Consider the following 26,352-nt stretch of genomic DNA (forward strand, 5'->3'; position numbering starts at 1 on the left):
CTAACTGTTGCTTCCTGACCTGCATACAGATTTCTCAAGAGGCAGGTCAGGTGGTCTGGTATTCCCATCTCTTGAAGAATTGTCCAAAGTTTGTTGTGGTCCACACAGTCAAAGGCTTTGGCACAGTCAATAGAAGCAGAAGTAGGTATTTTTCTGGAACTCTCTTGCTTTTTCTTTGATCCGATGGATGTTGGCAATTTGATCTCTGGTTCCTCTGCCTTTTCTAAATCCAGCTTGAACATCTGGAAGTTTATGGTTTATGTAGTGTTGAAGCCTGGCTTGGAGAATTTTGAGCATTACTTTGCTAGCATGTGAGATGAGTACAATTGTGCAGTAGTTTGAACATTCTTTGGCATTGCCTTTCTTTGGGATTGGAATGAAAACTGACCTTTGTCTGTCCTGTGGCCACTGCTGAGTTTTCCAAACTTGCTGGCATATTGAGTGCAGCACTTTCACAGCATCATCTTTCAGGATTTGAAATAGCTCAACTGGAATGCCATCACCTCCAGTAGCTTTATTCGTAGTGTTGCTTCCTAAGGCCCACTTGACTTCACATTCCAGGATGTCTGGCTCTAGGTGAATGATCACACCATCATGATTATCTGGGTCATTAAGATCTTTTTTGTATGGTTCTGTGTATTCTTGCCACCTCTTCTTAATCTCTTCTGCTTATGTTAGGTCCATACCATTCCTGTCCTTTATTGTGCCCATCTTTGCATGAAATGTTCCCTTGGTATCTCTGATTTTCTTGAAGAGATCTCTAGACTTTCCCATTTTATTGTTTTCCTCTATTTCTTTGCATTGATCTCTGAGGAAGGCTTTCTTATATTACTAGCTCATGTACATTTTTCTATGCTTTTCTTCTTCCATTTTCTTTGATTTTTCAAGTGTGAGTGATTCATCTTGCTAATAAGATAGTATGTATAAATGTCACCTTTTATATATTTGATTCATTTAGGCTGGAGGTCTGAATATATTTAACGTGACTAGGAGAAGGAAATACGTTTCTGTTTCAAAAGTCTCAGTGCCTCAGATTGCTAGATCTGAAGAAGACCTGAGAGATCACCTAATTTAAACCCCTTATTTTGCAAAAGCTTTCATGTAATATTTGGGAATAGCTAAGACAGAAGTTGCCTGATTTCCAATTCAGTATCTTTCTGATTTCTTTTTCTGCCCTCATCTTTATTGGGACTTGAGTTACAGCTTAATATTTTTTAATCCTTTCCATGTTGGTGAATATTTTCCTTTATAAAGATTATGGAAATAATAAAGGACTAATTTACTATGCATTTTTTAAAAGTATATTATCATGTCATTTTTTTAAAACAGTAGGTCTTCCTTGTCCTTTTTAAGCTGTCGTCCCACCCCACCCTGCATTTAAGACTCTAGCTAAAACTCTTTTTAGTCTTAGCATCTCTCCCGAATCCATACCAGCTTCAGATAACTTTCTGACAGTGTTAAGATAGAATCATGATGCTAGTTTTCTTTTGTACGTTATCTGTTTCCTTCCAAGTCTTAGACAACAAAATAGATAGAGTCCAAAAGAATACAAGACTGAGCGCTACCTGGTGGTGTTTTGTTAATGAAGGTTAGCTGTAGGTGGAAGGGTGCCCTAGTACTTTCAAAAAGGTGAGAGAAGTTTAGGAGATATGTAGAAACGGGAAGTAATAGCCAGAGTGTTTATATGAAGAAACCGAATTTTAAGGAATAGAATTGGTGGTTTAGCAGAAACATGTAGAGAGTTTGAGTTGATGTCTTTTATTTTGTGTTTGTCTAGCAGATTTTTTTAAACCTGTTTTCAATTATTTTTTAAACTTCTAGGAATAAAGCAGAGTAATTCAAAGGATGATTGGTTCTTATCAGAAGAAGAATTTAAATTATGGAATAGACGATATAGATTAAGAGACACTGATGAAATTCAGGAAATAACATTGCCTCAAGTTCAGTTTCTATCTTTACACAATGAAGAGAACAGACCAGTAAGTTAAATGTATTTTCAGATGTCCTTTATAGTGACTATGCAATAGCTTTGGAAGTAAAGAGAATGAGTATTCATGATCCAGAAGGTCAAAAATTAAGAATGTAAGCAATTTTAGAAAGAATATTAAAGAATAGTCTGTCTTGGTAAAACTAATTTTCTTGTATTTCTTATTGTATATATTTTTTTATATGACTATAATATATTTATATAAATTCTGACTTTATTACTTTCTTTGTATGAATATTTCTGTGTAGGTGTAATTTTTATCATTGTTATGTTACTCTGTAATATACCGTACTTCAACTATTTCTCTGTTGTGTTTTAGAACTACTTTCAGTATATTACTCGTATAAAATTATGCTATTATGAATGTCTTTGTACAAACCAGTTTTTACTTTTTGTTTTGAAATTAGAGTAAAACTTTAAATTGAATATTAGACTTGTTTTATTATGAACAAATTATTGATGAGCATAAGGAAAGTCAAACGAATTGATCAGAGCTTACATATGTACCCAGAGAAATAGAAAAAAAACTTCAAGAAAGATACCTTTGAGAAGATTTATAGGGTTTGAAATACTTGGCTTTGAGAATCCAAATTTTTTTCACTAACAGGGAAAGTAAGGAATGGCAGCAGGCATGAAGAATTGGGATCAGTATCACTGAGAGATTATGAATACCTCCTTATTAGATTATAGTACATAATCTATCAAAAACTCTTAACATGGAATTATATAAACAGGAATATGTCCAAGTAGTAACTCATCTAACATTTATTTACTTATGTATTTTATTATTAATGACATAGTTTTCTTTCCAATTTTATAAGCAATACATGTAACAGTTATTTTTAAGATGTATTTAAAAGGACATCTTTGTAGTTCATAAAGTTATTTTATTTTTCACCTGAAATTTTAGTGGAAAATACCTAAGTAAATTAAAATTATTTACGGTATGCCAATTATCTGTATATTAAGTATTTTTTAAATCAGTGTGTGAAATCTGAGTATGTTTGTTTTTTGTTCTGTTAAATTATTGTTAATCAAGACAGAAGAACCAACCGTTGGAATTCATCAACTGTCTCTGTCTGAATGGAGATTATGGCAGGATCATCCTTTGCCTACATATCAAGTTGACCATTCAGATCGATGTCACCATTTCATAAATATTATGCAAATGATAGAAAGAATGAGACATGAGGAGGTAAGAGCCTACTGTAACTTTCTTTCACTGGCATGACAGTGAAACTAGAATACTAGTCTTCTTAATTTGAAGTCAGTATTATAAGAAACAAGTATTTATTATAAATAATCATAGCTAAAATATTTTTTTTTTCTGTGTAGCTTCTTGTGATCTCAGTGGACTAGTTTTCTATCTTAGTAGAAGTAGGCCTAATTAGAAGAATGCCATCTGTGAATACTGATAGACAAGAGTGAAATTTTAATGTATTTAATAGCTAAAGGGAGCTTCCCTGGTGGCTCAGATGGTAAAGCATCTGCCTACAACACTGGAGACCTGGGTTCAGTCCCTGGGTCGGGAATATCTCCTGGAGAAGGAAATGGCCTTGCCTGGAAAATCCCACAGATGGAAGAGCCTGGTAGACTACAGTCCATGGGGTTGCAAAGAGTCGGACACGACTGAGCGACTTCACTTTCTCTTTCATTGGCTAAAGGGGATCAAGACCATCCCCAAGAGAAAGAAATGCAAAAAAGGCAAAATGATTGTCTGAGGAGGCCTTACAAACAGCTATGAGAAGAAGAGAAGCAAAAGGCAACGGAGAAAAGAAAAGATACACCCATTTGAATGCAGAGTTTCAAAGAACAACATGGAGAGATAAGAAAGCCTTCCTTAGTGATCAATGCAAAGAAATTGAGGAAAACAATAGAATGGGAAAGACTAGAGATCTCTTCAAGAAAATTAGAAGGGACGACTTTCTCATACCCCTAGCCCGCAGCCCTGGCCCCATCACGGGATGTGGCAGGATTTGGGAGACTTAGAGGAAACCTTCAGGTCACTCAGGGAACTGCTCCTCTCGCTGGTCCTGCAGTAGTGAGGCGGGGGTGGGGCGGTGGAGATGTGCGAGTGGCGAAGCTGGACCCAGCGCAGGCGGGAGCAGCCGCCCAACTCCCAGCGCGGGATCTGCTGAGAGGCCACGATTTTAGGTAATGGGCAGATCAGAAAGTCAGATGGATATAACTGATATCAACACACCAAAGCCAAAGAAGAAACAGAGATGGACCCCATTGGAGATCAGTCTCTCCGTCCTCGTCCTGCTGCTCACCATCATTGCAGTGACAATGATAGCTCTCTATGCAACCTATGATGATGGTATTTGCAAGTCATCAGAGTGCATAAAATCAGCCGCTCGACTGATCCAGAACATGGATGCCACTGTTGAGCCTTGTGCGGACTTTTTCAAATATGCTTGCGGAGGCTGGTTGAAACGTAACGTCATTCCTGAGACCAGCTCTCGTTACAGTAACTTTGACATTTTAAGAGATGAATTAGAAGTCGTTTTGAAAGATGTCCTTCAGGAACCCAAAACTGAAGATATTATAGCAGTGCAGAAAGCAAAAATGTTATATAGATCTTGCATAAATGAAACTGCTATTGAGAGCAGAGGCGGAGAACCTCTGCTCAGACTGTTGCCAGATATATATGATTGGCCAGTGGCGCTAGAAAACTGGGAGCAAAAATATGGTTCTTCTTGGACAGCTGAGAAATCTATTGCACAACTGAATTCTAAATATGGAAAAAAAGTCATTATTAATTTTTTTGTTGGCACTGATGATATAAACTCTACCAATCATATAATTCATATTGACCAACCTCAACTTGGCCTGCCTTCCAGAGACTACTGTGAGTGCACTGCAGCATATAAAGAGGCTTGTACGGCATATGTGGATTTTATGATTTCTGTGGCCAAATTGATTCGTCAGGAAAGAGGACTGCCCATAAATGAAAGCCAGCTTTCTTTGGAAATGAATAAAGTTATGGATTTGGAAAAAGAAAAAAAAAAAAAAAAAAGAAAATTAGAGATAGCAAGGGAACATTTCATACAAAGATGGGCACAATAAAGGACAGAAATGCTATGGACCTCACATAAGCAGAAGAGATAAAACAGAGGTGGCAAGAATACACAGAAGAACTATACAAAAAACATCTTCATGACCCAGATAATCATGGTATGACTGTTCATCTAGAGCCAGACATCCTAGAATGCTAAGTCAAGTGGGCCGTAGGAGGCATCACTACGAACAAAACTACTGGAGGTGATGGAATTCCAGTGGAGCTATTTCAAATCCTAAAAGATGATGGTGTGAAAGAGCTGCCCTCAATATGCCAACAAATTTGGAAAACTCAGCAGTGGCCTCAGGACTGGAAAAAGTCAGTTTTCATTCCAATCCCAAAGAAAGGCAATACCAAAGAATGTTCAAGTTCAGTTCAGTTCAGTCGCTCAATCGTGTCCAACTCTTTGCGACCCCATGAATCGCAGCATGCCAGGCCTCCCTGTCCATCACCAACTCCTGGAGTTCACTCAGACTCACGTCCACCGAGTCAGTGATGCCATCCAGCCATCTCATCCTCTGTCGTCCCCTTCTCCTCCTGCCCCCAATCCCTCCCAGCATCAAAGTCTTTTCCAATGAGTCTACTCTTCGCATGAGGTGGCCAAAGTACTGGAGCTTGAGCTTTTAGCATCATTCCTTCCAAAGAAATCCCAAGGCTGATCTCCTTCAGAATGGACTGGCTGGATCTCCTTGTAGTCCAAGTGACTCTCAAGAGTCTTCTCCAACACCACAGTTCAAAAGCATCAATTCTTTGGCGCTCAGCCTTCTTCACAGTCCAACTCTCACATCCATACATGACCACAGGAAAAACCATAGCCTTGACTAGACGGACCTTAGTCGGCATAGTAATGTCTCTGCTTTTCAATATGCTATCTAGGTTGGTCATAACTTTTCTTCCAAGAGGAAGCGTCTTTTAATTTCATGGAAAGAATGTTCAAACTACTGCACAATTAACATTCATCTCACGTGCTAGCAAAATAATGCTCAAAATTCTCCAAGCCAGGCTTCAACAGTACATAAACCATGAACTTCCAGATGTTCAAGCTGGATTTAGAAAAGGCAGAGAAACCAGAGATCAAATTGCCAACACCTGTCGGATCATCGAAAAAGCAATAGAGAAAGCAGAAAAATACCTACTTCTGCTTCTATTGACTGTGCCAAAGCCTTTGACTGTGTAGACCACAACAAACTTTGGACAATTCTTCAAGAGATAGGAATACCAGACCACCTGACCTGCCTCTTGAGAAATCTGTATGCAGGTCAGGAAGCAACAGTTAGATCTGGACATGGAACAGCAGACTGGTTCCAGTTAGGGAAAGGAGTATGTCAAGGCTGTATATTGTCACCGTGCTTATTTAACTTGTGTGCAGAGTAGATCATGAGAAACGCTGGGCTGGAAGAAGCACAAGCTGAAATCAAGATTGCTGGGAGAAATATCAATAACCTCAGATATGCAGATGACACCACCCTTAATGCAGAAGCAACTAATGAGCTTCTTGATGAAAGCGAAAGAGGAGAGTGAAAAAGTTGGCTGAAAACTCAACATTCAGAAAACGAAGATGATGGCATCTGGTCCCATCACTTCATGGCAAATAGATGGGGAAACAGTGGATGCAGTGACAGACTTTATTTTTGTGGGCTCCAAAATCACTGCAGATGGTGACTGCAGCCATGAAATTAAAAGACGCTTGTTCCTTGGAAGAAAAGTTATGACCAACCTAGACAGCATATTAAAAAGCAGAGAGATTACTTTGCTGACAAAATTCTGTCTACGGTTTTCCTGTAGTCATGTATGGATGTGAGAGTTGGACTATAAAGAAAGCTGAGCACCAAAGAATTGATGCTTTTAACTGTGGTGTTGGAGAATACTCTTGAGAGTCCCTTGGACTGTAAGGAGATCCAACCAGTCCATCCTCAAGGTGATCAGTCCTGAGTGTTCATTTTAGGGACTGATATTGAAGCTGAAACTCCAATCCTTTGACCACCTGATGGGAAGAACTGACTCATTTGAAAAGGACCTGATGCTGAGAAAGATTGCGGGCAGGAGGAGAAGGGGACGACAGAGGATGAGATGGCTGGATGGCATCACTGACTCAATGGACATGAGTTTGAGTAACTCCAGAGTTGTTGATGGACAGGGATGCCTAGCGTGCTGCAGTCCATGGGTTCGCAAAGAGTCAGACACAACTGAGCAACTGAACTGAACTGAATGGCTAAAAAACTGTTTTTTGATTGTGCCACGTAACTTGTAGAATCTTCGTTCCCAAACCAGGGATTGAACCCACGCCCTGGCAGTGAAAGCACCAAGTCCTAACCACTAGGTCTCCAGGGAATTCCTGTTTAATGATTTATATAAATGTTTGTAAAGCAACTTTAGTATTCTTGTTTGATCTGTTGAAATTTCCCTATCATATAGGTTATTTAGTATGTTTCCTTTATCCTGTTGGTAGTTTAGAGAACTAGTGATTCCTTGAGTAACTTCCTGATGATTATTCTTTGAGAGAGTCAGAATGGTGAACCTGTTGTGAGTGTGAAATCCAAAATGCCTGAGTTAGAATCTTACTTTTTGCATCTACTTAACCTTTGGAAGGAATGATGCAAAAGCTGAAACTCCAGTACTTTGGCCACCTCATGCGAAGAGTTGACTCATTGGAAAAGACTTTGATGCTGGGAGGGATTGTGGGCAGGAGGAGAAGGGGACGACAGAGGATGAGATGGTTGGATGGCATCACGGACTCGATGGACGTGAGTCTGAGTGAACTCCAGGAGTTGGTGATGGACAGGGAGGCCTGGCATGCTGCGATTCATGGGGTCGCAAAGAGTCGGACACGACTGAGCGATTGAACTAACCAACTAACTAACTAACCTCTTTGTGCCTCAGTATCCTCTATAAGTTGGGAATAATGGTTCTTTTGTCACAAGGTTGTTTTGAGGATTAAGTGGCTTAGTACATGTAAAGCAATTAGAATAATACCTGGCACATAGTAATTACTTGATAGATTGTAGCTGCCAATTTTATTATTAGCTGTTGTTCATGAATACATATAAATAAAGTAATTATTTGTGGATCCCTACAAGTGAAAAAAGATGTTTATAATCCTGTTTTATGTATTAATTAAATTCGTGCTTTCTACAAATAGTTGTCATGGGCCTCTCATGTACTCAGTACTGGGATGTGCCAGCAAAGGCTGTGCATCAAAGTAGCGCATTTATTTAGTGCCTTCTGTATGGCATGGTCTGTTCTAGGCCCCATGGCTACACTGGTCAAGAAGACAGATTAAATATTCTGTAGGGAGCATATATCCTAGTAGGGTAACAGACATTCTCACATTAATATTTATTGTATTTATTATACAGAAAGCAGAGAGTTAACTGCTTAAGTTCCTGAATAGTAGAGGAATCCTGATTAAAGTGGCATTTAGTGGCAAGAGGGAAGGATGAGTCAGGGATGGTGGAGACTGTAGTTTTAGATTTAGATATAAGACGTGGAAATTCATGAGAAGAGTTCTTGAGAAATTTTTTTAAAATAGCATATTCTATCTTACAGCCTAGAAGATATATAGGTACCATTATTTCAAATGTTCTAAAAGCTGTTCTTAGTTTATCATCAAGAGAGTAAATTTCACATAAGTATGTGTTTCTCATTTATATATGTTAATTCTTAAATATCTTTTTTAAGAAGTTAGAATCATTGTGCAGTTAAATGTTAAGAAAAAAGTATAGTAATATTTTAAATATTAATTAAATTTATACTTTCTACAAATATTTATCATGGCTCTCTTATGTACTAGGTACTGGGAATACAAAACTATTAACTGATAAAAGATAATTTGTGATAATTTCACAGAAATGTCATTTTTAATTTTGTTTGACTTAGAATAATTTTTAAGGTAAAATCATTTGAATAATGCAATATTGTTTGGAAAATATTTTAACAGGAAAGAGCTCATCTCTTAGAATTTTTGTTTTAAAACAAAAATATAGCTTTCTTGTGATTTTTTCATTTTCCTTCTTTATAGGGAGAATGCAGCTATGAATCAGAAATTAAACCTTACTTACGAATGGAAGATGTTAGCTCAGGGTCTAGTGCTCCGAGAAATGAATATAATCCTTTTGCCAATGGCACCTTTACAAATAACAGGAAGTCTTCGTTTGCAAAGAATATAAATTACGGGAAATCAGTCTCAATAACAGAATCTGAAGAAAAATGTGCTGAAATTTTTAAACAAATTCCTATCAAATCTACTAAAATTCCTTCTTTAAAAAAAAAGGCTTCTGAAAACCTGAAAAAAGATCAGCCTAAAAAGGAAAATAAGGATGCTGACATGGAGCCTTTAGATACCGATGACAGTTCTACTGCTGAACATATTCTTCAGGTAGACCTACGAAATGGTAAAAGGGCATCAGATACAGGTGACGTCACTGCCACATGCACTGTCAGTGAAAATGGAGGTAATCCGTCATGTGGATTGCTAACAGATGGTCAGTTTACAAATAAATCTACTAATTCATTTACTGGAAATTTTTTTGATTCTGGTTATAACAGTTTCAGTGATGAGAAATCTTTTTCATCTAGCTTATTTCTTTCATTTGAGGATGAGCTTGATACAGCGAAAACAGATGACCAATTTTTTAATTGTCATTCATTAACAAAAGAGGTGCTAGCTAATGTAGAGAGATTTTTATCACATTCTCCTCCGCCTCTCAGTGGACTATCAGATTTGGAATATGAAATTTCTGAGGGTTCTGCACTTGAAAACTCAGTTTTTCTACCCTACTCAGAGTGCTTACAGAATGATAAATCCACCAATTTAATGTCACATTCAGCTGTAAGTTCTCAACAGAATTTAGAATTGAATTCACTTACGTTTATTACTCATCCTTCTGAAAAATCTTGCCTTTGTGGTACAACTAATGATAAGATTTCTGATGAGTCAAGCTTCTGTGACTCTGATAAAGTACATAAAGATAGTAAAAATGAACATTTAGTATCCAACAATCAAATTCAAATAAACGTCGGCCCTTCAAAGGATTTTGCTGAAGAAAAGAATCATGATGTTGATAACAGTGACCTCCCAATATTGCATACTGCTCAGGATGAAAGTTTATTATTATTTGAAGATGTTAATACGGAGTTTAACGTGAGCCCTCCTCCCTTGAACAGTAAATGTGAATCTTTATGTATATCAGACAGAACTGCTGTAAGTGAAATGGCACCAGTCTCTCAGTTCTTCATTTCTGATGAACTTTTGTTAGAGAATGATTCTGAACCCCAAGATCAAATTGTCTGTGATACTAATAGTTGGAAATCTCATGAAGGTTTGAGAGGTATACATGAGGGAAAATTGAATAATGATGAAAACAGTTTTGACTGCTCTAAGGATTTATTTTCTGTTACGTTTGATTTAGGGTTTTGCAGTACAGGTTCTGAGGATGAAGTAATGGACCATGCATCAGATACAAATAATAAAATTTTAGATGATCTACCTGGAAGGCGTTTAGACATTAAGCAGATAAATGGTACAAATTGGGTTTCAAATCAAGCAGTCATGTCAGGAGCCCATGTTGATAATTCTGCAAGTGTAACAACTACTCACCCATCAAGTGAAGATAAGCAGAGTCCAACTTGTTCATGGTTTTCAATGAATGCAACAAAAAGTAAAGAAGTTATGTCTCCTAGTTTTTCTCAGTTTTCGTTGCCAGTAGGAGAGAAAGTTATGAGCACACCACTTTCTGAATCAAATATATTGAACTCATTTTCTAAGAAGAGAATAGAAATGGCTAAAAAGTCAGGTTCTAACATGGGAAAAGTAAATCTACACAGTTCCAAAGAAACATTGAATTCAACTTTTGGTGATTCAGGACTTTCTACAGAAAAGTATAAAAGCAAGAAACAAATCAGTCTGCATCGATCCTGCCATTCTACTGAAGGTAAGATTCCAAATTTATAAAGCACAGATTGTCTAGAATATTTATTTTGGATCAGATTCTATAATTTTTATAAAATGTAATTTCTCAGTGTATGTATATTGAATTAGATAGTTGATGCACTATATAGTCCTCATGTTGATGTTTACTGATACAGGATTTATTTTTCTCTCCATGTATTTATGGCATACATGCCGTGGGAAGGTACTGTGCTGGACACTGTAAAACAGAAGTGTAAGATTTGGCTCCAGCCCTTAATTGTAAAACACAAACACTTGTGTGACATATAAATCTGAAAAGATATCAGTAAAATATGGAAATAACTACCAGATGAATAATAAGATGGTGGACATTTAGATTCAGAAGATGAAAGCATTTTGAACTGGTTTAGATTGAAAATGTTGACTTCTAATGTAGGTTTTTATTTTGGCTCCTTGGGAATATTAATGACTTGGACATGTTGAAGATAATCAAAAGAGAATTTGCATGTTGTAAAATGATGGAAGCAAAGGGAAAGAAGGAAAGTGTAAAGTTTTGGGGGGTAGTATAAAGTAGGGGATTTATATGACAAAATTGAGAAATAAGACTGTATTTAAAAAATTGAGATAAGGTCATAGAAGATCTATAGGAATCTTTGGATTTGTATAATCTAATTCTATAGAAAATCCAGAAAATGGATGATTTAAATACCTGTGATTTCTATATCAAAAATATAATGATTTAAATATCCTTTAGATCCTGTTATAGAACTCAACTCTAGTTTATGTACAGATTATTATAAAAGGCCATTTCTGAATTTTACTCTTTATGGCTAAGGGAAAAGAGTAGTTATAGCATAAAATGAGAATTTCCTCTGTAAATCTTATGATTCATGAATGTTTTAAGATAAAAACTTATAAGTTCTGGACATACAATTAATTTTTTAAAACTAACTTGTCTACATAGTTTTGGATATACTCCAACACGCTTTTTTACTAAGTATGTTGCCTAGGTCCTTTAATATTTAACACCTTCATATTAAGTCTTTGTTAATGAGTGAGCTAATTTTTCTGTCTTTGTGTCAGATTTGCATTAAAACGTTTTTTTCTAGCATTGTACTTAATGACTGCTGCTGCTGCTAAGTCGCTTCAGTCGTGTCCAACTCTGTGAGACCCCATAGATGGCAGCCCACCAGGCTTCCCCGTCCCTGGGATTCTCCAGGCAAGAACACTGGAGTGGGTTGCCATTTCCTTCTCCAGTGCATGAAAGTAAAAAAGTGAAAGTGAAGTCACTCAGTCGTGTCCGACTCTTAGCCACCCCATGGACTGCAGCCTACCAGGCTCCTCCGTCCATGGATTTTCCAGGCAAGAGTACTGGAGTGGGTTGCCATTTCCTTCTCCAATGCATGAAAGTGAAAACTGAAAGTGAAGTCGCTCAGTCGTGTCCAACTCTTAGCGAACCCATGTGCTGCAGCCTATCAGGCTCCTCCATCCATGGTATTTTCCAGGCAAGAGTACTGGAGTGGGGTGCCATTGCCTTCTCCGACTTAATGACTAACCTTGGGCAATATAATTCTGAATACATAGCCATCAAGGAACTATTTATTAGTGATTTTTTTTAGTATTTGTTATTCCACTTAATTGAAATAGAAAATTTAGGATCATTTACCATGTTATATATATGCAATAATCTGTCTAGGTAGATATGTTATTAGCACAGACCATAAGGACAAATATACCGTGTGGGTTTGTATTAGGTTTTTTTTCCTGCTGTGTAAAAAATTACTCCCCCTCATTTAGTGGCTTAAGATAGCATTTATCTCACAGTTTCTGTAGTTTAGGAATTTCAGAGTTGCTTAACTGGGTCGTTCTGGCCTAGAATTTCTCATGGGATTATAGTCAAGATTTCACTTAGGGTTGCAGTCATCTGAAGATCTGACTGGGCGTGTAAAATCTGCTTCCAAAATGGTTTATTTGAAAGCGAGGATGGATGATGGGAAGCACACAGGAATCTTGGGTCCATGGTAATTCTAAAATCTAAGCAGAACCAAGATTGAAAGTTTCTTGATTAGTACTCAAAGCCCCCATAATTCTCCGTGGTTCTTGGCTCTATCCTCTGGATGCCTAGTCCAGTTTCCTAATAGGTAGCACTTGTGGAGCTTTCTCAGGTTGCGTCCTTCTGGTAAAATTGGGGGATCCAGGGGCCTCTTCATTTTGTACTGTCTCTGCCCCTTTTAAGTTGTAGCTGGCTGTGGGTTTTTTCCTCATCGAATTGTCATAAATATTTGTGGATCTCTTGTGAATCTTATTTGAGGTTCATTCTGTTACTAGCCATGTCCACAGATCTTTTGGAGGTAAATTCTTCTCTAATTCTGGCTTCTGCTGAGATGTGTAAAGATAGTTCCTTAATCTTCTTAGAAGATCTGTTGTTTGAGAGGGACTGTAAGAGACATCTTTAAAATGTTTAGAGTACCATCTGACTGAATGGTACTCTGAGGCGCCACCTTTGATCTTTCTGAGGTCTTAAAGCGTTTACAGTTATACCCTCAGCATCATCTGGACTGTAGTTTCCTGGCAGTCTTCTAGATTAGGTCTTTGCCTGGAAGATTTCTTAGTTTAACATTGTTTGCCATCTGGAGAAGCTGGTAATTTTCAAAACCAGCAAGTTTCAACTGTTTCATGTTTTGACTGACTGATTGATTTGGCTGTGCCAGGTCTTAGCTGCGACATGTGGGATCTTTAACTGCTGGCATGCGAAGTCTTAGTTGTGGCATGTGGGATCTAGTTCCAGGGATTGAACCTGAGCCCCTACATTGGAAGTGCAGAGTTTTAGCTACTGGACCACCAGGAAAGTTCCTCTGTTTCATGTTTAATATACTTTGTTTAATTCCTTTCTCTCCTTTCACATTTAAACAAGAAGCATAGGTGATACCTTAAACATGTCTGGAAATCTTGCTTAGAGCACCTCATTCGTTGTTGTTGAGTCGCTCAGTTACGTCCAACTCTTTGAGACCCCCTATAGACTGTAGACTCCTCTGCCCTTCACTGTCTTCCAGAGTTTGCTCAATTTCATGTCCATTGGGTCAGTGATGCTATCTAATCATCTCATCCTCTGCCATCCCCTTTCCTTTTGCCTTCAGTCTTTGCCAGCATCAGGGTCTTTCCCAGTAAATTGACTGCGTCAGGTGGCCAAAGTGTTGGAGCTTCACCTTCAGCATCAGTCCTTCCAATGATTTCAGAGTTGCTTTCCTTTAGGACTGACTGGTTTGATATCCCTACAGTCCAAGGGACTCTCAAGAGTCTTCTCCAGCACCACAGTTCAAAAGTACCAATTCTGCAGCTCTCGGCAGTACATGACCACTGGAAAAATCGTAGCTTTGACTAGATGGATCTTTGTTGGCAAAGTAATGTCTCTGCTTTTTAATATGCTGTCTAGGTTTGTAATAGCTTTCCTTCCAAGGAGTAAGCGTCTTTTAATTTCATGGCTGCAGTCACTATCTGCAGTGATTTGGGGGCCCCAAAAAAGAAACTCTGTCACTGCTTCCACTTTTTCCCCTTCTGCTTGCCATGAAGTCATGGGACTATTTGCCATGATCTTAGTTTTTTGAATGTTGAGATTTAAGCCAGTTCTTTCACTCTTCTCTTTCACGCTCATCAAGAGGCTCTTTAGTTCCTCTTCGCTTTCCGCCATTGGTGGGGTATCATCTGCATATCTGAGATTGTTGACATTTCTCCCAGCAGTCTTTATTCCAGCTTGAGCTCCATCTAGCCCAGAATTGCGCATGATGTACTCTGCATATGTTAAATAAACAAGGTGACAGTATACAGTCTGTCCTACTCCTTTCTCAGTTTTGAAACAGTCAGTTGTTTCCTGTCTGGTTCTAACTGTTGCTTCTTGACAGGTGTCGCAGGAGACAGGTAAGATGGTCTGGTACCTCCTTCATGAGGTACATTTTCTACTTTCTTTGTTACTGCAATGTTGTTAAACTTTCTGGCACTATAGTAAGGTTTCTTTTTCCTATAATTTCTAATGAGGATTTTCTTACTTCTTTAAGCTATCACCCATGACCTCCTCAGTGGCCACTAATCTTCTATAAACAACTCCTTTGATGCTCTTCAAGCTTTCACAAAAACTCTCCTCAAAAATTCTTTTAACAACAAAAAAAGTTCCTTTAGCTTCTGCCCACTCATTAGTTCTAAAGTTATATCCACCATTTAGGTTTTTGGTAATTCCCTATTTCCATGCACCAAAATCTGTATTATTTATCTCTGGCTGCATAACAAATTTACCGCAAACTTAATGGCTTAAAACAGCATGTATGATTTCACCGTTTCTATAGACTAGGAATTCGAGCATGGCTTGGCCGGAAGTTCTGACTCCAGATATTTTATGAGGTTGCGTTCAAAGCCTTGGCCAGGGCTGCAGTTATCTGAAGACTTGAATCAGCTTGGAGGATCACCTTGCTGTTGAATAAGAGGCTCCATTTCCTGCCATGCTTTCCTCTCCATAGGATTACTTCCTCTGTTCTTACCATATAGCATCTGGCTTCCTCCAGAGTGAGAGATGCAAGAAAAACTATCTTTGAGACTGAATAAATGTTGAGATTGCCAGGAACAATTTTTATTGTATCCATCAATAAATTAGATACTTGTGGTTGGATAAACTTAAATCTGTTGACCAGATTCATTATCTTTAAATAAATTATAGATGAACAGTTATCAAGCCATGAAAGTGAAGATGATGCAATTTTCCGAAGAAAAAGTAAGAAAACAAAAGGAAATGTTTTGGAGTCCCCGAAGGTGAGTTGGTCAGTAATCACAGTAGCAAGACCATACAAAGTTTCTTGTTTCCCTTAAAACTTTTTTTTTTTTTAACTTTTTACTTTGTCTGCTTTATCTAGAATCAGAAAAACAGCGAAGTTGATTCTCCACTTCAGGTTGTCAAAAAGCGCAGGGTTCCTCCAAACAGAGTAAGTAAATAACAAATAATAAATAGTAATTCAGATCTTTTTGAGAGAAATATTACAAGAGAAATACGTGAATAGTTGAGCATAGGTAAATTTGATCTTATAGGTGTATGTTTAACAGGAAAAGAGTAAATCCTCAGTGGCTAGAATTTCTGTTTTAATTTTAAACTCCTTCAAAAAACTGTTCCTGTTTTTGTCAGTACAGTCCAGCAATTCAGGAAACACTGATTAAATACCTACCCCGTATCTACCGTGCAAGATGCTGGGGATAGTATAAAGAGTATTTCCTGGTACAGTTTTAAGTTTATAATCTAATAGGAAGGATAGATAAGTAAATGGATAGTTTCCATATAATTTTTTAAGTGATAAGAGAAGATAAAACTTAACCTAGACCTTGGGAGTTCTGGCAAGCTTCTTGAAAATAACACCTTATATAAATCTTAAAGCATACATATTTTAGGGGGAAAGAAAGGAGAAGGGAAGGCATTCCCAGCAGCTTAAAGAAGGATGGAGCAGGGAAGCAGCATCTCTTGTTGTGGACTGTAAAGACAAAAAGTACCAGAAAGTAAAGCTGGAGAAAAATCTGGGTAAACTTTTGGAAGGCCTTACTCATTCTTTTGCTTACTGAATGAGTTTGAAAGGAGGAGGAGTCCACAATGACTGTTTGGTTTTGGCTTGGGCTTAGGTGGCAGATACGTCATGTTTTTAGAGAGAACAAGAAAGAGTGGTGAGTTCAATGTTGAACATGTTCGAGTTTGAAGTCCATGTGGGACAGTAAAGTGACAATGTCTGGCAGGCGTTGACAACTATGAAAATGTGAAAATTGGTCAGCGGGCACATCTTAAGGCTTTAGTATTCATTTGTCATCAGTTTATAGCTGATAGCTAAATTTTGAGACTAGGAAATCTTGTGTGTTTTAATTCTCTAATACTAACTAGTATAATTTGTGCCAGATTAATTAAAAATGCGACCAGCCCTCATTAACTTTGTATACTCATATAAAACTCCATTTAAAAAATTGTTCTAACTTGCCTACTTTATCTAAAATGTCTGATTGACTTACTAGAAGTGAATTAAAATATTTATAATGCTATAGCTCAATCTGCCTTAACCTAAAATTATCCCTGTTACTTGAAGTTATTTTGATAAATTTCTTTTGATTATTTGGATTGGTTTTATATTATTCTGTAAAAGACACTGTGGTAGACTTCATAGTCAAAAGATTTGTTGTTATATTTTTTTCTTAGTTTGAAAGGACTTATATATGTTTAAGTTGATTCTGATAGCTATATTTATAGACAATTATTTTTTGTGAAGCCCTTCAGGATCTTTTAAAGGAAACAGTTAAACGAAAGACATAAACATTCATCAGATACATTCAATTTCATATCAAATTGAATGAATACTGTATTTGTATGACTTATATTACCTAATTTATTATTTTATTACTTAGAATTATCTAACTTTTAAATTTTTAAATATTATGTATTTGTGCATACATAAGCTGAGAGCTGAGCTGTAAGAGCGTTTTATTTTTCTAACAAGAAAATGTTCAGTTAACTATTTAAAAGGAAAAAAGTGACAGAAGAAGCAACAACCCTTCAGAAACTCATTAAGGTGCAACACTTAAATTATATTTTCTTATGAAAGAATTTTATTGAATTATAGTTAGATTTATCATCTAGTGATGAGAGCGATAACTTTCACAAAAGAGATCCACAGTCAGAAGACTTCAAGGATCATAAGAGGAATGCCAAAAGAAGCATCAAAGTCCGAAAGAGACAGAATCACCTAAAGGTAAACTTTTTTCAGTTTCTTATTTTTATATAAATATACTATATATTTTTAATTAGTAAAGAAGAGTAGATTTTACATAGAAGTAGATTTCTCTATAATTTCTTTATAGGAAAAAAACAAGACTTAAAAATAATTTTGACCCTAACTTTACTCTTTTTTACTAGAATTAAAAACTCAAAGTGTGGTTTCTTAGATTCTCTTTATATTTTGAAGCTATCTTGCAATGTTCTGTTATTTCAGAGAACTAAATGAAGAAACTTTAGTGTACTGGAGATGTAACATTCAAATCGAAGAAAATATAGAGACAGACATCTGAATTTTAAAATATTTGCTTTTATAATATTTACATTGTTTTCCTTATCTATATCCAATATTCAAATTTTTTGAAAAGAATTCTTAGCACTTTTTTTTTTTCTGATCAGTCTTTTTGTGGTACTGTATTTTTCCTGGCAAAAATGAATTAGCTGAAAGACTCAAAAGACTTTATTAAAAAAGCATTCAGCAAGCAGACATGCTGAGCTGTAGTTTATTTATAACAATTAAAAGAAGACATTTTAAAAAGATATACTACCTTATCATTTCTTCTCAGTTTTCTATTTTTATTATTTTTTATCTTAAAAGCACTGGCAAGAAATCCATTTTCCAAAACTGTTTTCAGTTATTTGAGGACATTAAATGATTTTGTTAAAGGCACTTTCCTGTTTTCTCATTTATCTTAGCTCATAGCTAGGAAGTTTTTAGATGAAGAAGCAGAACTTTCCCAAGAAGATGCAGAATATGTTTCATCAGATGAGAATGATGGGTCAGAAAATGAACAAGACTCCTCACTCCTTGACTTTTTAAATGATGAGACTCAACTGTCACAGGCTATAAATGGTAAATGATACAATAATACTTCTTTTTCTTTTCATTTTCAGTGCTTTTAGTGTGGTTGTACTTAAACATTCTAGTAATTTTCCAAAGAACCTTGACTTTAAAGGGAATTCAATTTGATGTGTGTAAAATACTTGGTTATTTTCATTCAAATTCTGTAACATTTTCTTTATGTGAGAGTTGCTTGTTTATAGCCTTCTACTAATTTTAAAAATTACTACTTTTAGAAAACAGTCTCTAGAGACCTGGCTGGCTGTCAGTTGTTCATTTAAACAAGTATTTAATGCCTGGTATGTGCCTAGCACTCTGTAAGGTTCTCGAGAAAGCTGTATCTGTGAACAAAATGGACAAAACCCCCTGTGCTTATGAAGCATACATTAGAATGGAAGAAGAGAAACAATATACACAATAACTAAATTATTTAGTGTAAGACAAATTTATAGAAAAACAAAAACAAATTGAGTAAGATGAAGATTTGGAGTGTCAGGGGTTGGGGTATTAAGCTGTAAATTTGAGTAAGGTAATTAGTGGTTGACCTCATTGAAGTGACATTTGTCCAAACTCTAGGAGATGAGGAATTCAACCATGCAGTCTGTTAAAACCAGCTGAGACACAAAGCTAAATTTATTAAATTCATCAAATAAAGGAGACTACTTTTAGAAAACAGTCTCCCCAAATAGTTCTTGAGCAGGTCTTCTGTAGATGACTCAGATTGGTTGCAGTGGAAATGGGAAAGATTGTAGTTGGCTTTTCTGGATGCTTATCTTTCACAAATCCTGCCATTCTTCTGCTCCTGCAGGGTCTCATATGACTTAAGACGGCAAAGTTTCCCAAGGTCCACGACTTTAAAGAGGGCTTTAAATACAAGGGTCTCAGTAGTGTGTTGCTGATACAGATATGATTTGCAGAATACGGCTTCTTTCCCAGGTTTATAGTAGAATCTGGTGGGAGAATGTTGATGCAAAGATGACCAGTGTAAAGGCCCTGAAGCAGGAGTGTGCCTGGAGTGTTCAAGGGAACATCATTATGACTGACTAGAACTGAAAGGGAAGAAGGGGGGTAGTAGGAAGTGAAATCAGAGGGGTAATGAATGAGCAGCCAACTCATGTTATTTTGTTTTGCTCCAGCTTCTGTGTTGAGAATGGCCTATCTGGGAACAAAGGTGGAAGAAAGGACCATATAAGAGGCCATGGCAGTAATCTAACCAAGGAATGATGGTGGCAGTGAGAGGGGAGAAAGATTGGGTTCTGACTGTGTACAGCTGACGGGATTTTCTGATGGATTAGAGAGACAAAAGGCAATGGCACCCCACTCTAGTACTCTTGCCTGGAAAATCCCATGGATGGAGGAGCCTGGCAGGCTGCAGTCCATGGGGTTGCTAAGAGTGAGCAACATCACTTTCACTTTTCACTTTCATGCACTGAAGAAAGAAATGGCAACCCACTCCAGTGTGCTTGCCTGGAGAATCCCAGGGACAGGGGAGCCTGGTGGGCTGCCGTCTATGGGGTCGCACAGAGTCGGACACGACTGAAGTGACTTAGCAGCAGCAGCAGAGAGACAAAGAGGGAGTCAGTGGGCTTGAGCACCAGGAAGGACTTCAGTTGCTGCTGTTGGGAAGGTTGAAGGTAGCTCAGTTGTGATGAAGAATAGGGAGATCTGAAACTCCTTTTTAACACAGTACTTTGCTTTTCACAGTATGTTTGAAATATGGAGGATTTCAGAGTTTTGTTTTGTTTTGTTTTTTTTTTTTTAAGAAAATCTCAAAACCCACATTGTCTTTTTTTTCATGCCTCATTTCTTAGGTACTCTTTACTATATAACTTTTAAAAATAATCGGCCTATGATTCTCACATGAATTGTGCTTTGTGAAAAAAGCCAGATTCAAAAGGTTACATACTATATTGTTGTTTAGTCACTAAGCCATGTCCAACTCTCTCCAACCCCTTGGACTGCAGCCTGCCAGGCTCCTCTGTCCATGGGATTTCCCAGGCAAGAATACTGGAGTGGGTTGCCATTTCCTCCTCTATAGGCTCTGCCTGACCCAGGGGTAGAACCCAAGCCTCCTGCATTGGCAGGTGGGTTCTATACCAACGAGCCACCAGGGAATCGCAAATCTGGAATAGGTCAAAGCTAAATACTTACTTACTTTTCACTGAAATAATTTTGGTATTTGAAAATTTTTTTACCTTTATACAGATTCTGAAATGAGAGCTGTTTACATGAAATCTGTGCGAAGTCCATTGATGAGCAATCGATACAAAATGGTCCATAAGAAACATAACAACATAAACATTTTCTCCCAGGTATGAGCTATAGAAATATAGTGGAGAATTTCTTGGTGGCAATGTTGGAATATATTCCTGTTAATGAAGCCTTCACTTTGTTTCTAAAACTCCATCAGAACTATTTGCAGTAGTTTCTGCCCTGAGTAAGGAAGATGGACTAACATGAATTCTCAAAATCCCTTTCAGTCAGAATTTGATCACATTTTCCTTTTGTTAACTTGAGCTAATTAGAATATACTCTGAATTTGTTTTCCAATTAGAGTATTTAAAGGAGGTGAACAGAACTTTATCATCTACTAAAGTTTCAACTCTTCTGTTGTTATATTTCTCTTAGAAATTAATTTTTTCCAGTAAAATGGCATATCAGAACATTATAGTTTATTTGGAATCAATTTTGTATTAGTCTTATTTGTTTATAAACTGCCATATTCAGCTCAGAAATATGGGCATTTTTTTAATGATCATTCTTATCTCTGCACTTTCATTGTATTTATTATATAGTCTTTTATCAATTACTTATCACAGCATTTTCTGAATTACTGTTCATTTCTCTGGCTACTTGCACTAGACTATAAATTTCTAGAGGGTAAATCATTTTTTTTTTATTCCCAAACTTCTTATTTTCTTCCATTTTAAGAATATACTCAGAAAGAAGATGTGGTATATATAAAAACTGGAAGTTTACTCAGCCATAGAGAAGAATGAAATTTTGCCTTTTGTGACCACATGGATGGACCTAGAGTGCATTATGCTAAGTGAAAGAAGTCAGAGAAAGAAAAATATTGTATGATTTCACTTATATGTAGAATCTGAAAAATAAAACAAATGAACCACCATAATAAGGAAATCATAGACACAAAGAGCAATCAGGTGGTTGCCAGAGAGGAATGAGTGGGGAGGAGAGAAATAGGTGAGGGAGATTAAGGGATACAAATTTCCAGTTGCAAAATAAATGTCATACCTATGAAATGTACAGTGTGGGGAATATAGTCAATAATTATATGATATCTGTACAGTGACAGATTATAACTAGACTCATCCTGGTGATCATTTTGAAATGTATGTTATGTAACAGAACTAACATCATGTTGTAGGTTAATTATACTTCAAAAACTCACTCATAGAAAAGGGGATCAGGTTTATGGTTATCAGAGGCGGGGGCAGGGGATGGTACGGGGGAAAGGGGAATTGGATGAAGGCAGTCAAAAAGTGCAGACTTCAGTGATAAGATAAATAGTTACTTGTTATGGGCTTCGCAGGTGTCTCGGTTAGTAAAGAATCCCTCTCAGTGCAGGAGACACAAGAAACGCAGTTTCAGTCCCTGGGTTGGGAAGATCCCCTGGAGGAGAAAATGGCAACCCACTCCAGTATTCTTGCCTGGGAAATGCCATGGACAGAGAAGCCTGGCGGGCTACAGTCCACGGGGTCACAAAGAGTCAGACATGACTGAGCATTCACGCAGGCACAGACCTTGGGATGTAATGTACATGATAAATATAATTAATACTGCTGTATGTTAAATATGAAAATTGTCAAGAGAGTAAATCCTAAGAGTTCTCACCACAAGGAAAAAGTATGTTTTTCTATTTCTTTAATTTTGTTTCTCTATAGATGAGGGCTGTTCACTAAATTTATTTCATGATGTAGTGAGTCAAATCATTATGCTATACACCTTAAACTTATATGGTGTTGTATGCCAATTATATCCCAATAAAACTGGAAGAAAAAAAGAATATGCTCAATAAAGAGTCAGTTGAGCAAGTGACTGAATTAATAAAGTATATGAAATAAATATTCAGAGAGATATCATGAACTTAAAAGAACAGGTTAAAAACATGCTGGTTTTATGAAGTTTATTATACTCTTATTTGTGTTTTTATTGTAGATTCCCGAACAAGATGAAACCTATTTAGAAGACAGTTTTTGTGTTGACGAAGAGGAGTCTTGCAAAAGCCAGTCAAGTGAAGAAGTTTGTGTTGATTTTAACCTAATAACTGAAGACTGCGATACAAACGAGAGTGAAAAATATAAAACCCGACGTGCAGTAAAGCTAAAACAAATGAAGATGAGACAAAATTGTGCACGTTCGAAAAATAAATTATCCAGAATTATTTTACTGGATGATTCAAGCGAGGAGGAAAATGGTGTAAAGGATAAACAGGAATCCGGGACTGTGGTTGACCCAAGCACAGTGCCTTCTGGGTCTTCACTGCAGTCCAGGGACCACTCTAATCCAGTTGGTAATCAACTGCTAAACCAGAGACGACAGACACCACCTAATTTCAAGGTTCCCGTTTCTGACGTCTCAGACTGCAAACCTCAGAGCCGTACTAGCATGGAGTCTGCCTCATCGTTGTTCACTACTGTGAGTGCACAGAAAGACTGTAGAAAGTTTCCAGCTCAGTTGAAGGTATGAGTCAAACCAGAAAAAAAGCCTTCATGTGTTTTCCAAAAAGTTTTTTTGTTTGTTTGTTTTCCTTTCTTTTGTGTTAAATAACAAGGTCAAAGAAAAATTAATAATAGAATTCTTCAGACAAGAAATCAGCATACTAAATTATATAGCTAATTCATAGGATGCTTGTTTTTTTTTTAATATGTTAATAGCTTTCTTAAGAACACTGTAAGGAAACACGCTTATTTTATAAAAAGAATATAGGAAATTAGCTTCTTGCAAGGTAACAGAAATTACATGCTCAGAACTAGTTTCCCCAGATTAACTTTTCTTTCCCTCTCTGAAGGCTTCAGGTATGTAACTCTCATCTACTTACTGGGGAGAGGAGGTTAGGGGCCTGATTTTCTTCCTTTGAATTTCTTTCCTTCCAGAATGGTGATATAGTTTACTTTCCAGCTCCTCTTTATTTTGCTATTGCTGAAGTAATCCCCAAAACTGTTTGCAGTTTTCAGGAGTTTATAGTTGCAGTAATTTTGCTAAACCAGGGGTTAAAGTAACAGTAATAGGAATCCCTCAACCTAGACTTCTGTTGCTCTCTTCCTCCAGGTGCTTTAGGCCATTCCACCTTAGCAGCATGCTCCAGTGTCCACACAGTGGCCCTCCGATTGGCATTTCCGTACATTATCTCCAGACTTTTTTTTTTTTTTTTTCCGTTTTGCATGAAAGTATTTCTGGAAGGCATAATTAGATAAAGTTGACTAGATTGTCTTATCAATAGATTGGAGAACAACAAAGTACTTCATTTCTCTGAGCCTCAGAATTATCAGCTCTAATAAAAAGATAGTAATCCCAAGGGTCAAGGTAGGTAGTACTTATACAATACTTTGAAAACCAGTAAGCACTCTCTGCATTTCTACTTTAGCATGCTCCAACCAAAAAACATAGATATACCCTAGTAATATTTTGAGGACTGTGAAAAAGAATAAGTAGATTTTTACAGAAGTCTATTTTAACTTCTATCATCTCGTGCATGGTATGATTCTTCTTCCAATTAGGGGAAACAATTTGAGGTAAATTTGAAAAGACAAAATAAACTAAATATCCTGTCAAAAACTGATACGGAAAATGTTAATATTTAACTGTCACATATATTATATACACAGTGTTCCTTGTTCATCATTTGCCTTTGTTTTGTTTTTAGTAGGTTTTGCCATAGGAAATTTTAGCTTTTTTATAGAGTTGCAATTTTTTACTTTATAATTTCTGAGATCAGTGTTTAAAAAGCCATTTTGTATTCGAAGATAACTAAACATTTCTAATATTTTTTGTTTCTTTAATGTCATTTTTTCCTTCATTAGATTTATTATGTTTCTTGAAAAATTGAATATTAAATGCATTTTAAAGATTATTCTGAGTGATTAGCACTTCCTCTTTAGCTTAGAATATAGAAAGCTGGAAAGAATGTTGCTCCCATCCTTGCAACAACAACAAAAAAAGCCAGATAATCTACAAAATCATAAGTTTATTTGGATCTGAGGTTGCATGGCAACCAATTAGCCTGATATCTAAGGAAAGACAAATGCCTCCAAGGAGAGACTTGCTGAGTTGGAACAGTCACTGGACATTGTGCAATCTAGTAAGGAGACCTCAGCTAAAACTTTAATGAATTGCTAGTCATAACTGTTCACAGAAAAGATTGAGAGAGGAAAGCTCCTTCCCAATGCAGGCTGTGGGCAAGTGGCCAGCAGCTCCTGTGGGAAAGGCACCAAGGCCCATCTAGTTCTTTCTCCCAGGGTTCCCCTATGGAACAAAAAGCATTTAGCCACTAGGGGAAGGATAACAAACTCTGTAGTCCCCAGGGCCTAGGTGAAGACCCTTTGCAGAGGAAGAAAAGGAAAAAGAGAGAAACTAGAATTAAGGAGAGGAGAGAGCAAGTAGAAGATTTAGTTGAACAGGCAATGGCTAAGGATTTTCCAAAAGTAATGAACTTTGGCATACAAGTATCTGAGTCCCTGTTTTCAGCTATCATGGGTGTTACCTTGAAGTGGCATTCCTGGGCCACATGCTCATTCTTTAACTTTGTGCATTTGCCAAACTTTTCCAAAGTGGCTGCATCATTTCCGTTCCCACCAACAATGCACGTCCCAGTTGTTTTCACATTCTCATCAATGCATTTTCCTTTTAGAAAATGTCTAGCCATCCTACTAGGTGTTAAGTGGTAGCTAGTGGTAGCTTCATCTACACAGTACCTTTGGTCCTGTTGAAGGAAGAAGGAAAAGTATCAGTGAGAAAAATCAGCCTAGGTGTTAGAAGTTTATGGCGCCAACATATATGTAATTGATGGTGATTGATGTGTTCTGCTTTTCAGGGTGCTAGTGCTCTGGAGGACTCTGGCACTTGCGTGCCATGCTGTTCCAACTCAGGACCACGCTTGGCTGACACACATGCTTCTCTAAGACTGCCCCAGGAAGGCCACAGAACTTGTATTCTTGTAGATAGTCGTGAAATCGTTTCTGGTTCAGAAGTAGTTTCTTCCCTAAGAGCAATCCATGGCTTACAGGTAGAGGTCTGTCCTCTTAATGGTTGTGATTATATTGTGAGTAACCGCATGGTGGTGGAAAGGAGGTCTCAGTCTGAGATGTTAAATAGCATCACTAAGAACAAGCTCATCGATCAGATCCAGCACCTACAGAGCATGTTTGAAAGAATATGTGTGATTGTGGAAAAGGACAGAGAAAAAACAGGTTTGTATTTTTATAAGGCTGTAAAGGAACTTGACCATTATTTAGTTCATTATTCTACTGTCAGGATGTGGGAGGCTCTTAAAATGTGAATACCTGACTCGTGAATATTTCCATAATGTCATAATATTTTTCATTAGTCACTGTGTTTAAATGCAGCTTACAAGAATTGAAGAGGGTGAATTGAAGGCAAGTGAACCAGTCATAAGTCTTTTTCTGGGAGGAGCCCTGGGAAGGGTACCAGAAATAAGGCGGCAGTGTGGAAGAGGAGGATTCAGGTGTTTAAGAAGGTAGAATTAGCAGGAGTAAGTGGAAGCAATCAAGAATTACTCTTGAGCTGACCA

At 37.1% G+C, this 26,352-nt stretch overlaps 2 protein-coding genes across 3 annotated transcripts in view; both read left to right on the forward strand.

Moving 5' to 3' along the window:
- Positions 1-26,352, forward strand: part of FANCM (FA complementation group M) — a 61,931-nt gene that overhangs the window by 33,132 nt on the left and 2,447 nt on the right. Inside the window, exons 12-21 of one of the 2 annotated variants that reach the window (XM_004017924.6) lie at positions 1,822-1,979; positions 3,027-3,182; positions 9,067-10,978; positions 15,662-15,753; positions 15,855-15,923; positions 17,589-17,717; positions 18,437-18,593; positions 20,787-20,893; positions 22,761-23,285; positions 25,636-26,011. In XM_004017924.6, the coding sequence (XP_004017973.3) occupies positions 1,822-1,979; positions 3,027-3,182; positions 9,067-10,978; positions 15,662-15,753; positions 15,855-15,923; positions 17,589-17,717; positions 18,437-18,593; positions 20,787-20,893; positions 22,761-23,285; positions 25,636-26,011 (3,681 nt within the window). Of the gene's footprint in view, positions 1-1,821; positions 1,980-3,026; positions 3,183-9,066; positions 10,979-15,661; positions 15,754-15,854; positions 15,924-17,570; positions 17,718-18,436; positions 18,594-20,786; positions 20,894-22,760; positions 23,286-25,635; positions 26,012-26,352 lie in introns of those variants that run through there. The other variant, XM_060401839.1, reaches the window with a different exon arrangement.
- LOC121817111 (neprilysin-like) lies at positions 4,064-5,497 on the forward strand. Its single transcript, XM_042235332.2, has one exon. The coding sequence runs from the start codon at positions 4,145-4,147 to the stop codon at positions 5,054-5,056; it is 912 nt and encodes a 303-aa protein (XP_042091266.1). The 5' UTR covers positions 4,064-4,144; the 3' UTR covers positions 5,057-5,497.

The sequence above is a fragment of the Ovis aries genome, chromosome 18 (assembly GCF_016772045.2).
Source record: "Ovis aries strain OAR_USU_Benz2616 breed Rambouillet chromosome 18, ARS-UI_Ramb_v3.0, whole genome shotgun sequence".
In the NCBI taxonomy this organism is placed as follows: Eukaryota; Metazoa; Chordata; class Mammalia; order Artiodactyla; family Bovidae; genus Ovis; species Ovis aries.

Excerpts from the sequence above, each read along its gene's own strand:
- LOC121817111 (XM_042235332.2), top strand. The coding sequence starts at position 4,145 with ATGGGCAGATCAGAAAGTCAGATGGATATAACTGATATCAACACACCA.